At 47.3% G+C, this 14752-nt stretch overlaps 1 protein-coding gene across 6 annotated transcripts in view; it reads left to right on the top strand.

The window, feature by feature from the left end:
• LOC143289132 (uncharacterized) overlaps positions 1–14752 on the top strand; it is a 269327-nt gene that overhangs the window by 237042 nt on the left and 17533 nt on the right. For all 6 annotated transcript variants that reach the window (XM_076598008.1, XM_076598006.1, XM_076598005.1 and 3 more), the window contains 4 exons: positions 5720–5864; positions 7388–7533; positions 8377–8556; positions 14148–14360. In XM_076598008.1, the coding sequence (XP_076454123.1) occupies positions 5720–5864; positions 7388–7533; positions 8377–8556; positions 14148–14360 (684 nt within the window). The remainder of the gene's footprint in view (positions 1–5719; positions 5865–7387; positions 7534–8376; positions 8557–14147; positions 14361–14752) is intronic.

Below are 14752 nucleotides of genomic sequence, written 5' to 3'. Positions count from 1 at the left end.
CCTCCTCCACGATGTTGTGGATGCCTATACGTCTGCTCACTTCATGGTTTAAACAAATCTTTATTCAGTGAACATGTTGTACATATCCTCATAGACAGCGGAGCATGCAACAACAAGCTAACAGTTTATATCGTGCTCAGGAATGTGCTTATTTTCGTTGGTTTCGTTGAAATACGTGTTTTCCACTTTGCATAGAAATGACAGTCATTGCAGTCATTGTTTCGACGGGCGCAATAGCCGAGTGGTTAAATCGTTGGACTGTCAATCTGAGGGTCCCGGGTTCGAATCACGGTGATGGCGCCTGGTGGGTAAAGGGTGGAGATTTTTACGATCTCCCAGGTCAACATATGTGCAGACCTGCTAGTGCCTGAACCCCCTTCGTGTGTATATGCAAGCAGAAGATCAAACACGCACGTTAAAGATCCTGTAATCCATGTCAGCGTTCGGTGGGTTATGGAAACAAGAACATACCCAGCATGCACACCCCCGAAAACGGAGTATGGCTGCCTACATGGCGGGGTAAAAACGGTCAAACACGTTAAAAGCCCACTCGTGTGTATACGAGTGAACGTGGGAGTTGCAGCCCACGAACGCAGAAGAAGAAGAAGAAGAAGAAGCAGTCATTGTTTCCTTGTTTTTTTTTGTTTTTTGTTTTGCTCACTTCTTTGTTAGTGACATGCTGTTCGCAATGAAGTCTGAGGATTCGACGGAGAACACTTGTCTTTTGAAGGTTCTAAGCCGGCTTTCAGTTTTCTTGTTCGTTCTCCAGGTTTCTGAGGCGTTTTGAAGAGCTAAGCGGGCATCTGATTCGTGGATGTTCAGTTTTGGGTCTGCACGACTGATGCTTTCCAGATGTTCTGTTGTCTAATGAAGGCCTGCGCTGCAAGAGCGATTCTGAAGGAGATCTTCTCGATGTTGCTGTTAGCTGGGATGGTAATTTACTGCCAGATTTCTGTCTTTGACTGGTAGTGTATGTCTAGCGCCCCAAAAAATGCCGCCATGAAAATTCAAAATTATGACGAACGAGGAAATAGTGAAGAAACCTGTTTCTGCCGTATTTGCCAGGGATCTGTAATCGTAGAAAAAAAAACGATGGTTGTCCGTTTGATTGTCACTGTTTTAAATGTATCTACTAACAGTAAAAAAATAAATAAATAAATAAATAAAATAAAAAACCCTGCTAGAAGCAGTCAAAATTACAACCAAATTTGAGGTCGAAAATTCAATGGTCTGTACTGTGACTATAAAATTTGAAACAATATGATAGGCTTTCCACGATGAAAACAAGACAAGCAGCTTTAGGGGACTGGTGCTGTGTCACAGTTTGAGGGAGGCTCAAGCGATGGACTGCGATAATGAGGAATCAAGTACCAACGATGCTTCATGACATGAACATACAACATTCAGCTTTTTTTTTTTTTTTTTTTAACCCACTATCTGTGGTTCTAGTTTATGGCTGGTGATATCGGCCAAACATCACATTCTTCTTCTTCCTCTTTCCTTCCTCCTCCTCCTCTTCCTTCTCCTCCTCCTCCTCTTTCTTCTCCTCCTTCTCCTCCTCCTCCTCCTTTTTCTTCTTCTTCTTCTCCGCCTCCTATTTGAGTATCTTTGTTGTTATGCCTTTATTGAAAAAGCTGATTTTCTATTTACAATCTGTGCTCGCTCTCTCTCTGCCTCTGTGTGTGTGTGTGTGTGTGTCTTTCTGTCTGTCTGTCTGTCTGTCTTTCTTTCTGTCTGTCTCTGTGTGTGTGTGTGTCTCTGTCTCTCTCTCTGTCTCTCTCCCCCCTCCCCCCTGACCCCCCCTCTCTGAAAGCTATATCACAGTCAACTGAAGAACTTAGCCTCTCCCCACCTACCCTCCCTCCTCTTCTCACCCCCCACCCCCACCCTCCTCACCCCCGCAGTAGCAGCAGAGCTCACCTGCATCCAACGGCAACAACAATCTTTTTTTCTCTCTCTCTCTCTCTCTCTCTCCCCCATTAGGTTAGTGGCCAGCAGTAAACCAGTTTTGCCATCGCCCCGTATCGGAACGGGCCTGATGCGCGAACGTTAGCCCGGTGTCGCAGTCTATCCGTGCCACCCCCCATGATGAGTTTTTACCACCCCGGGGTCATTCATTCATTCTAGGTTAGCCTCGAAAGATTCCATGGGGTCATTAATTTGTGGTTAATCAGTATCGACCACCCATCTACCTGGAAATTACCCCCCCCCCCCCAGCCCCCCAACCCCCCTGCCCCCTTTTTTTCTACGTATTAAATGAAGCTATTGAAGAAACATTAGAGAGAGGGAGGATTCATTCCGGTCTAACCTTTACTGACACTTTACCTTCATCTTCATTATAACGTAAACGTGAGGGAGTTCCACTTTAATAACTTTTGATTCTAGCTTGACTGAATTTACCCCTCCCCCCTCCCCCATCCCCCTCCACCTCCCCGGGGTTCATTTTCAGACTAGCCCAGAATTATCCCCCATAGCCTGAATAGGTGGAGGAGGAGGAGGGGGGTTGTGATAAAATCAAACAGGGGGGTGGGGGAGGAGGAATATTTAGTTCTGACTAGCTGAAGATTATAAATGGAGGGTCATTCCAGGCGAGTCTACACAGACCTCGGGACGAGCCAGATTTTACTCCCGGGTAAATAAATAAAATAAAATAAAATAAAATAAACCAAAGGGGGGTGCGAATGGACTGCTGCTGCTGCTGCTGCTGCACCGGTACATTACCAGCTGTGTTGTACGTCGCAAGATTACGGGGGTGGAAACGGGAGATATCATAGCCAGGAAGCCGGGACACCTGACCCCTGTATCTGACCGTTTGATGTACTCATTTTTCAGTAAAGCTCAAGAAGGTATGATATACAGTGCTCAAAAGACCTTCTGTTGTTTTTTTTCTTTTTTCTTTCCCCCCCTAAACTTCTGGTTCAGCGTGAGATAAGTGTGAAGAGGAAATGGGGCTGAGTTGGGGTTAGGGTTGGGTGGAGGGCACGGATTTCAAACGCACGCACATTCACACACACGCGCGCACACACACACACAAACGCGCGCGCGCGCGCACGCACGCACGCACACGTTGCAACCCGCGATGTCAATGTTATATAAGCTTTGATAATTATGAAAACTAAATCTGTACAACGCTCGCTAACACTTAAAACGGCATTCCGTTACACACCTCATCCACCCCCGTGCCCTTCACAAATGAATTAATTGGCGAAAGGGGTGTGTGTGTGTGTGTGTGTGTGTGTTGCGAAATGTGCAATACCACGTGCAGCTTGTAAAGAACCTTCACCCAGTCAAGCTGGCTTAATGATTTTTTCTCCTTTTTTTTTTTTTTTTTTTTTTTTTTTACGCAAAGCCAAGCCTTGACGTCGTAAACCATATCTGGACAAGCGATAAACAAGTCATCTACACTTTATAAAAATACAAAAAATAAAAATAAAAAATGAAATAAAAAGATATGATGGCAGGGCGAGAGTTCTATCACCAAAGCTGGTTGGATTCAGCATGTTGCTGATGATGGCAAGGAACAGGCAGAAAAGTGTGGTGGTGTGTGTCCATGAAGCAAGCAAGTTGCCTTCTTCTTCTTCTTCTTCTTCTCCTTCATCGTTGTCATCGTCTTCTTCTTCTCCGTGTTTTGTGATGAAGGGTGGAAAGAAGAGGTGGAGGAGTAGAAACAGGAAGAAAGTGGAGGAGGTGAAGGAGGAGGAGGAGGGGGAGGTGTGTGTGAAATGTCGTGTGAAATCGATGGTGACTGTGTCGCCCGCGTCGCCCGCTTCGCTTCAAAGACGTGTAGGTTGGATTGATGGATTTGTGTGTGTGTGTGTGTGTGTGTGGGTGGGTGCGCGCGCGCGCGCGCGCGTGTGTGTGTGTGTGTTTGTGTGTGTGTGTGTGTGTGAGTGCGTGTGTGTGTGTGAGTGCGTGTGTGTGTGTTAATGTGTGTGCGTGTATGTGAGTGTGTGTGTGTGAGAGAGAGAGAGAGAGTGAGTACGTGTGTGTGTGTTAGTGTGTGTGTGTATGTGAGTGAGTGTGTGTGTGTGTTTCTATTTGTGTGTGCGTGTGTGTGTGTGTGGATACGAGTGTTTGATTGTGTAGGTGAGTGGGTGCGTGTGGAAGGGGTAGTTGTGGTTAAATGCGTGTGTGTGTGTGTGTTTATGTGTATGTCGGGGATGGGGTTTGAGGGTGTGTGTGTGGGTGTGTTTGTATGATCGCCTGAGGGTTGGTGGAGGTGGAAGTGTGTGTGTGGAAAGCCACCCGCCTCCACAACACATCTTCCTCCACACCTACGCTGCTTCCAATGGCATCGCTTGACGTGCACACTCACTTTCATTGTATAACTCAAAGGCTTGCAAATCTATACTGCACAGACATGCACAGTCACACGTTAAAAAGAAAGAAAAGAAAAAAGAACAAGCCCACCACAGACATCGATCTCTGACAAAGAAAGAAAAACTTCTTCGGAACACATAACTTTAAAGGTTTGACTTGGAGACGGCATTGAATCGTGATAATAGAAGGTGAAAGAAGAGAGCTGTTCCAGACATTGTTTGTGGGTGGGGGTATGTGGGTATGTACCCGAAGAAACAGTTGAAAGTCAGACGACTTCAGCTCCCTGCGGGGGATCCCGAGGAACTTTGCTTTGCAGGATCGAAGTGCGCGAGACGGTCTGGTAAATGTCAAGTGTTTCAGACAGGGAAAGGTTCTGGGACATGTTGCATACAGCGGCTGTTCTTTTCGTCAGGTGCTTTTAACCATGTATCTTTACCACCATCAAGGAGGTTGTGTTTTCGCTCCGGTTTGTTTGCTTGTTTGTGTGTCTGAGCAGGATTGCTCTAAAATTTGCGGACTTTTTTTTTTTTTTTTTTTTTTTGGGGGGGGGGGGGGGGGGGGGGGGGGGGGGGGGGTTTTTGAAAGTTTGTGAAAGTGCGGGCTATGAGCTTTGGACTAGTTGTTTCGATTTTAGTGGTGATTGGGACTTGTGCCCGGATCCAAGGAATGCTTAAAAGTATTCATCCCCATTGGGAGATTGGACAAAAAGAAACAATAATTTCCTCGAGAAAACATTGATGGATTTCCATGAAACGTTGTGAAATGATTTGTCATGGGACAGGCATAATAGAACGGATTTTAGTGGTGACCATTATTTTTCTGGAACCAGCATGCCGACAATTGGTTTTAGATAACTTCGGCATCGGCGGAAGGGTGGTACACACGCCGCGGGTTGTCTCCAATAATTAAAAGAATTCAATATTATTTAGTTTCTGGGTCCCAGGAGCACGGGGATAAACTTGGAAGTTGAATATGGACCGGAGACTGCATGTTACATGTGTGTGTGTGTGTGTGTGTGTGTGTGTGTGTGTGTGTGTGTGTGTGTGTGTGTGTGAATCAGAATTAATTTAAATTATCAATTAAACCTGAACAAGGTATGTAAGACACAAAAATGCATCTACACGCACAGACATAAAAAAAAAAATCAACAATCAACAAAACAATACACGAAATTGAACTATCTCTCCGGATAGCACCAGTATGTGTGACGGGACATTATAAACAAAATTCATCATCATGACACAGATTTCTAGCAGCAGTTTGGAACAAGAAAACTCCGAACTTAATATTGCCTTCCTACATAAGCTGACTTGGTTTTATAGCTCTTGAAAGGTATTTCTGTTGATTATTTATATGAAATGTTCCCTAATATTGTGTTGCGGTGCACGGATGGTTGCAGATGTCCACGCCCCAACCCATCAAGAGCAGAGGAGCGGACAAGGCGGTACCCAGGTCACCCCGCCACGTCACTGTGGTTCGATCCCACAGTATGCCCGACAACCTGGACCGACTGCACCGTAAGAAGAACTACTTCAGTCTGATAGGTTGGTGGTTCGATTCTCTTTTTGTGTGTGTGTGTGTGTATTTTGTTGTTTTTTGTTGTTGTTGGTTTTTTTTGGTTTTTTTGTTTTTTGTTTGACTGGAGAGGGGGGTGGGGGGGGGGGGAGAGAGAGAGGGAGGGAGAGAGGGGGGAGAGAGAGTGTGGCACTTTTTTTTCATGACAGGATATCTGTTTGAGAGAGAGAGAGAGAGAGGTACTTTTTTATGACAGGAAATCTGCTTTATCATGTTGACGCGCTCTCTCTCCCCCCCCTCTTTCTCTTCCCTTTTCTCCCTCCCTCCCTCTCTCTCTCTCTCTCTCTCTCTCTCTCTCTCTCTGCATGTACCTCCCTCTCCTTCACCCTTCTGCCCTTCCCCCATTATTTCTCCACATGTCCGTCTTTGCATAATATATCCAACCATCTATATATACCAGTACTGTGTATACAGACTTCCAATAGAAGTATCCTTCCGAAAAACATTCTACTGACATCCAGCACCAAACAATGTGGCGCTCCTCTCTGTCCCTTTATACCCCTCCCCCCTTTCTCCTAAACATCCTCTCCCCCCCAGCCCCCACCCCCTTCACACACACTTCCTCTCCCCCCTCCGAACCCCCACCACTTCCAGTGGTGTCACCGTTTCATGAAGTCAGACAGCTGGTGAACGAGTAAGACAGTTGTAGCATTCCGCCTTGTGCCTGACTACCCTATACAGCCATGCAGCCGTCCAAAAATAGAAACCAGCACTGACCGCCTACAATGACATGAGTCATAAGTCACCACTCTCGTGTGCTTTTGTGCAGAGACACGAACAAGAGGTGTGTGTGTGTGTGTGTGTGTGTGGAGAAGGTGGGAGGGGTGGGGGCGGAGTGACTGGAGGCTTAATAAAATCAAACTTGTAATAGTGGAAGTTGTATTTTTATATGATTGAATCTATATTTTATTTTGAACATGTCACAATACAACACAGTGGCAAATGAACGGGACAGCGAGAAAACCTCTTACATAGTCCTGCCCTCACACATGTACATTTTAAGTATATGACGGATGTCCTCATATCTAGAAGTTTTCAAGTGACCATACGAGAATTTCGATAAAACTGAACTCAGATATTAACAGAGTGAAACAAAAGTATTTAAAAAAAAGAGACATAGAGAAGAAAAAAAAAAAGAATAAACATGTGGTGGAAAAGAAATCTTTGATTTTTATATCACACTCATTATACCATACTCATTCGTTTACGCGATGTTACTGTGTGTGTGTGTGTGTGTGTGTGGATGAGGAGGAATTGTGTTTAATGTCATGTCACACATATCGGTGATTGAAGACATTGACGCCTTCTTGATTAATTATAATCAATGATGTGTGTGTGTGTATAATATTCTTTTCTTAAAAGTCCAATAGAGGACTTGATACTTTTGAAAGTGTCGTAAAGAGACTACACCTTCGTAAACCCTCTCTCTCTCTCTCTCTCTGATGACACAGTTTGTTCATAAAACCATGCCTTTGTTCTGTCCACTCCCCAGGAGGCGACATGCACGGTGAGCTGAGCCAGCACAGCGGTATGTATGACGACGACTCTTCGGACGAGTCTGAGCTGTCGATGGACTACCAGCGAGAGAAGTCCCTCAGCACGCGGGCCTCCAGGGTCACCCTGGCCACGCTGGACCAGGTCAGTCACAACCGGAACTGTCGCCACTGTGCATTGCGGCTGGATTTTTTCTTTTTTTTTTTTTTTTCTATTCGGGGAAGGGGAAGGGGTGGGGGGGAGGAAGCTGTCGTGCACGTTGATTTTTATTTTTATTTTATTTATTTGTTGGGTTTTTTTTAATACATTAAATGAAATGTCTGATGATGTTAAGCTGCCGTCATTGTTGTTTTGTTGTTTTTGTTTTTGTGTGTGTTGGTTTGTTTGTTTTTTGTTTTGTTGTTTGTTGTTTTTTTTATATGGGGGTTGTTGTTGTTGTTGTTGTGTGTGTGTGTGTGTTTTGTTGCTGTTTGTTTGGCTGTTGTCTTGCCCTTATGTTGTTGAGAGTTTTCCTTTTGTTTAAAGAAATTCTTATACGTGCTTATTCATTTAGAGAACACCTTGTTCGTGCTTATTTGAAAGGGGAGGTATGTTTCATTGTTGCTGTTGGATTGATGAATAGGTTTAGCCCAACGCACAGTGTGGAGGGAAAGGAGGAGAAATCAAACAAAAACTTAATGAATGATTTAAAAAATAAATCAGTATGCATACAGGTCAATATGCATACGGGTATACACAGGCGTGTGTACATTCACTCACACTTAAGTGCTCGCACACACACACACACACACACACACACACACACACACACACACACACACACACACACACACACACACACGCAAACACGCACGCACGCACGCAACACACACACACACACACACACACACACACACACACACCCATCCATCACCAGCACCATCATCACACATCTCCACAACGTGACCAACACCGTCACTGTCGTTGCTGCCGATCCTCCCATCCCAGCTAATCGAGGAGGAGAACCTGACGTACGCAGAGGCTCTGTGGGACCACGTGACGATGGACCCCGACGAGCTGGGCTTCAGGGCGGGGGACCTGCTCCGCGTGACGGACACCTCGGACAAGCACTGGTGGTACGGCGCCACCAGGACCAGGGATGGCTGGTTCCCTGCCGCCTTCGTCAGGGTGAGGGGGCTGGCGTGTTTTGTTTGTTTGGTTTTGTGTGTGTGTATGTGGGTGGGTGGGTATGTGTGTGTACACGCGCACGCGCGCGCGCGCGTGTGTGTGTGTGTGTGTGTGTCACAGTGTGTGGGTGGGTGGGTGGGTAGGTGGTACGTGTGTGGGGGTGGGGGGTGCGTGTGTGTGTGGTGTGTGTGTTGTGTGTGTGTGGTGTGTGTTTGTGTGGTGTGTGTGTTTGTGGGGTGGGGTGTTGTGTGTGTATGGGAGGGGGCGGGGGGGGGGGTTGGAGGAGTGTGTGTGCGTGCGTGTTTGTGGGTGTGTGTGGGGGGGGGATGTGCGTGTGTGTGTGTGCGTGCGTGTGTGTGTGCGTGTGTGTGTGTGTGTGTGTGTGTGCGTGTGTGTGTGTAAATGAGTTCGTGTAAGTGTTCTGTCCACGATTCTGCGCATTGACTCAAGCACCTCACAAATGTGCATTCTCTTCCACCACATACATACGTTTGACTATTGTATAATCATAATTTAAACTCATTCACAGACACAGAAGTCTGTGTGCTCCTCTGTCTCCCTCTCTCCCTCTCACTCTCTCTGTCTCTCTCCCTTCACGGTCTTTCTCTACACACACACACACACACACACACACACACACACACACACACACACACACACGCACGCACAGAGAGAGAGAGAGGAGGGGGGGATTTCAACATGGTGTCAACATCACATAAAAACACTTTTCCTCATCATCGTCATCATCACCCACCCACCCTCTGTGTGTGTGTGAGTGTGTGTGTGTGTCTGTGTGTGTGTGTGTGATCAACATGACCAGATCCGACGTTGTTGACATTTCGCTGATGTCATACCCTGCGCTACATCAGCCAGTCTTCTCTGTTCACAAAGAACCCAAGCCCAAACCCACGGCGGTTTTACAATGCCTCTCAGTGCAGGCCGATCAGTGGAGCATTCAGACAAAAAATGTAATGCTCTTCGCTTTAGTGTCCATTTACATGGTGTGATTTTTCGACGGGAGGGAAAATCCATGTATAAAGGAATGAGAACTTAATTCAATGTAAAAAAAAAAAAAAAAAAAAAAGAAGAAGAAGAAGAGAAAAATAAGCAAATATCCAAAAGGAGTTTGAAGAAATCTTTCAGAATTTCTTTTGTTTTGTTTTAAGATGAAGAAGAAAAACGAAATGGGATGTCTTTTTTCAACAGACATTATGATTGTAAACTTAGTAAAGCTATGGAGACTTCTTCAGACATAAAAACCCGAAGCAAGACTATCTACACTCAGTTAACCTGTGGGGTTTTTTGTTTTGTTTTTGTTTTTTTTTTTTCACTCTTTTTTTTACTTTTTGTCTGAAGATGGATGGTGTGGGAAAAAAAAAAAACATGTTGATGGTGTTGCTGTATGAACACACCCCTAAAACCACCCACCCGTGTCCGTACGCTGCCCTCTTCCCACCCCCAACAAAACAGTCGGCATTTCACGGTCGGTGGGCATGACCAACACCAAACACCCCCCTCCCCCCTCCACCACCACCAGCACCACCGCCATCCCCATTCCCCACCATCCCCCCAAAATAGAAGAAGGAAAAGAAAACTGCTTCACAGGTGATGATAATGAAGAAACAGAAGGAGAAGTGAAGAAATAGGGGGAGGGGGGGGGAGAAGGAGGAGGAGGACGAGAATGAGAAGAAGAAGGAGGAGGAGCAGAAGAAGAAGAATGGAGAAAAGAAGAAGAAGAAGAACCAATTTGAAGACAAAGAATAAGACGACGACGAAGAATAAACGGAGGGCGACAGGTTCAGAGAGTTAAGAGCGCAGGCGCTGACGGGTCGCCTTGGCAGGCACAGGTAGCGGCCTGCGAGCTATTTCCAGCGCCTCGTGCCCCTAATGAACCGGGGGACACGATGGACCGAGAGGGGGGGAGGATGTATGTGGGGGTGGGGAGGGGGGGGAGACACAACAACCTGCCCCCCTGCGGCCTGTTTTCTGCCCAAACACTGACCACTGAGAGCATATGACGTAGTCCTGCTTCACACTGATCAGCGAGAGGTCACAGGTGTTGTTCTATCTTCCTCTCCCCCTTTCTCCTCAAACCTTGGGGGGATTCTTTTGATGCCTCATGTTTATGCATGGCCCCGTGTCAATGCTTCTGATTGGTCTGTTGTTCTGCTTTCGTCATGGAACTGGTTTGCGTTTTACTCCTGGGGGGAGTTCAGTCGCTGAGTGCAGTGCAGTGCGTTAGGTGCTGTTAAGGGGAAGCAGAAAAACACGGGTTGTTTGCCATGGATTGTTATACCTAGCCTGTCTGTGGACATGTGGATTTGAAGAGATACAAACCGAAATGCTTGCACGAAGTACCTGTTTGGTTCTATGACGAAACATTTATTGCACTGTGATAGGAACAAAATAAAATAGAAACTTGTCGACGTGAAATTCTAATGCTTAACTTTTCTTAGCCTTCAAATCCCAAGATGAGCCAAACTTATCTGAAATGTTTTCACTATCATTTATGCGCTGTCAAACTTCATATGAAAGAAAAAGAGGATTATGAGTGACTTTGGACACTGGACAGTAGGTTGCAAGACTTCGGTGGCAGAAACTGTTGGTCTCTGTTTTTGTCGTTCAGTCTTGCCGGATACACTGGGTGGGTAGAGTGCAACATGCCTGAGAGCAACCCTGCAGTGTGCCCCTGGGAATCGTACAGGGAGACCTTTGAGGAAGTGATGTGTGCTTCAGGTTGCCACGTCCACAGCTGCAATAAGACAGTAACCCAGGTGCTATGTCAACAGAATGTCCATGGTAATCTCGCCCAATTTGTGCCATCATCATCATCATCGTCGTCGTCGTCGTCATCGTCAGCCCCCTCCTCGTCCAGCAGAAAGGCTAGAAGAAGGACACAGATGAGGGTAGAAGGGAACGCTAACTTCAGATCCGTTTCCAAGATTTTTGAGATTGAAGAAACCTCTGCACTACACTCTGCAACAAACGACAGCCATTCTGAATCCTCTTCCGAACAGTCAGAATCTGGAAAACTTGCGAACAGCACGCCATCTTCGTTTGCATTTCAAGTTCCTGAAAACGAACAGCAGCTGAGTGGATGTCCCCCAGCATTGAGAAAGACAGCACATCACCGGGAAACAGGCAGCAGTGTTTCACACGTTTCAGCTTTGGTGTGCGAGACTGATCAGTCACCACTGCCGTGTCCAGAGAAACAGTCTGCCTTGGTGGAGATGAGACAGAACAATAGAGACGAGTGCTCCCTAAGCCCAAGCAGAGCGTCCTACTCAAGACCTGTCACGGCCGGCAGTCCACTTCGCAAGTCAAAGAAGTCGTGGAGATCGCAAATACACATTCAGCCCGTCGTGCTGTGCACTCTCAAGTCATTTTCTTCACAGGTAAAGAGTTGCCCTGAAGACCCGAGAGCTGAACATCACAATGAAAAGACAGCTTCTTCACACTCCACAGAGAATCAGCCTGACGCTGATGGCCGTGAAACAGACGAACCTGTTGCCAGCATCAGCAGCACGTGTTTGGAGTCTGAAGCTTCCTCTCCAAGGCTGACCAACCCTCGTCATGCAGCCAGCAACAAGTTCACAGCAGGCGCGGAGGAATCTGGATGTGTGAACGGAACAGGAACTGAATCAGAGGCAGTGGTGTGCTGTCCCAGGGCAAAGTTCTGTTCCAGGATTGGAGAAGATAGATCATCGTTCTGTTCAAGGATCGGAGAAGATAGATCACCAGTCCGTTGTTATCATTATTCTGAAGAACAGATGTTGGACGGGACCATTGAAAGCATTGAAAAAGAACGCCAGTTGGAGCGTGCTGTGGCGGTGAAACCGCATCGGTCAGTGCCTGAGGTGTCCGTCCTTGTGGACCACTCACATCACTGTCAGCATCTCCACCTGTGTGTGAGACAGACGGCTTCTGTCAGACACGTCCTGTCCTCTGACAGGGGGCGACGCCACATCCGTTCTTCCAGAGAACAGTTCATGACACCTTCTGTGAGAAGAGACTTGGGTCCTTGCAGGGAACATTTGGGAACTCACAGAAAACGGTTTAACCCTCGCAGAAAGCAACCCTACCCTCCAAAAGAACAGTTCAGTCCTATCCGAGAGCACTTCAGTTTTCTGCGGGAGCACTTCAGTCACATCAGAGAACACTTCAGTCCTGTCAGAGAACACTTCAGTCCTGTCAGGAAACGCCTCAGTCTTCCCAGGGACCTCACCCCTCCTTCCAGAGAAGATCTATTTAGCCTTCCCAGAGAAGACTTTTTTCGGTCTGGAGAGCTTTTTTGTCATACGAAAGAAGACTTCAGTCTTCCCAGAGAACAGTTTTGTCCTTCGAGAGAACGCTTCTGCCATCACAGAAAGCACTCGGTCCCCCCCTCAAATCCGCTCAGACCTGTTGTCCAAAAGCAAGTTGTACTAGACACAGAACGTGGTGACAGTCTTCCCACAGAACGGTTGATTCCTCGTATTAAACATGGGGACTCCACGAGAAAAGACTTGCGTCCTTGTAGAGAAAACAGCAGTCATGCCAGAAAAGAGTTCGCGATTCACAGAGAACTTCCCACGGAACGGTTAATCCCTCACACGAAACATAGGGGCTCCTCCAGAAAAGACGTCGAAAGTCCTTCTGGAGAAGACAGCAACAGTGTTGTCAGAAAACAGTTCACTGTACACAGAGAAGGTGGTGGTGTTCCCAGAAAGCAGGTCAGTGCCTTCAGGGAGGTGTTCAGTCCTCACGCTGTTCTGGCCCAGCTGCATGCCGCTGTCTGTGGGAACCACCTGCTGACAGTCTGTGGGGCTTCACGTCTGGAGGAAGTCATGTCCCTGGAATCCCTGCCAGAAGAAGACAGCGCATTCGCTGACAATAGCAGCAGCAGCAGCGATCTGTGTGGGGAACAGCGGACAGTGGATGAAACTGCCACGTTGATTCATAGATGTTCGGCAAATCAAAACGGTGTTGGTCTCTCAGCGTCCACAGAACCTCTCTGTTGTCGATCATCAGCCTCCACCGTTTTAAATGTCCTCCCCACGGAAGCAGAAGTGGAAGATGTTTTGGAGGTGCGCGCGGTTAGTAAGAAAGAAACCTGGCGGGCCTACAAGGACCCACCACCACCACTTCTTAGTTTCCCGGCTCTTTGTTCTTCATCTTCTCCAAGCACCTTCACACGCGCAAAAAGTCACCCTATCTCCGCTCCACCCGTATATTCTGGTTCTAGTTTGTCCCCAGGGTATGCACCGACAGATGTGGTGGTTCCACCGTTACCAAATACCATGACGGAAAAAATCGCCACGATTTGGGGGGATTCAGGAGACAAAAGCACGACCACTCAGCTGTACGGTCGTCCAGCTTTTACGAAGCGTTCCTCGAAACCTCTCAGCCAGAAACTCAAAAGAAACCTTCCCGAAACGTCCAGGAAAGTGGGTGTTGATCTGAACAGGAGGGAAGGGGAAGAGCGGGAGGAGGAGGCGAGGGGGAAGAACAGTTCCAACAGCTCACAGAAAAGATCCAGATCGAGGAAGTCAGGAGGCGATGTTAAAAGGGCGCATAGTTCTACTCTTTCTTCTTCTTCTTTTCTCCCGCAGTTACGCGTCAACCAGGACGACCTGGAGGCGGAGATGACCCTGAGGATCCAAGAGGAGGAGGAGGAGGAAGAGGAGGAGCAGAGGACGAGGGTGCAGCCAGTGACGACGTGTCCGCCCAGCACGTGCAACAAGACCCAGCTGAGGGCCAACGTGGTGAACGAGATCATCACGGCGGAGAAGGAGTACGTCAAACACCTGAAGGACGTCATTGAGGTCAGTGAGGGAGCTGGCTCCTGCTTCTTTTCTTGTCGTCATCCTCTTTTTCTTTCTTTCTTTTCCTCCCCTTCCCCTCCCCCCCCTGCCCCTCCCCCCTCACACCCCCCATCCCCGCTTGGGAAGGGGAAAGGGAGGGGGTTTCCGTATGTGTCACACTGCTTCTGTCTGTGTTCCCTCTTTCTGTTTTTCTCTGTCTCTTTCTGTCTCTGTCTCTGTCACTCTGTCTCCCTCTCTCTTTTCTGTGTGTGTGTGGGGGGTGGGGGGTGGGAGGGGTGTGTGCTGTATCTCTTTATGTGTATGTTTTCTTTGAAGATTTATGTTTGCTTTTGTTCTTTTATGTGCAGGAAATGAGTGCAAGACATCATATCGGATTCTTCTTCTTCTTCTCA

Source organism: Babylonia areolata, chromosome 13 (assembly GCF_041734735.1).
Source record: "Babylonia areolata isolate BAREFJ2019XMU chromosome 13, ASM4173473v1, whole genome shotgun sequence".
NCBI lineage: Eukaryota > Metazoa > Mollusca > Gastropoda > Neogastropoda > Buccinidae > Babylonia > Babylonia areolata.
This window is presented reverse-complemented; position numbering and strand designations above follow the sequence as displayed.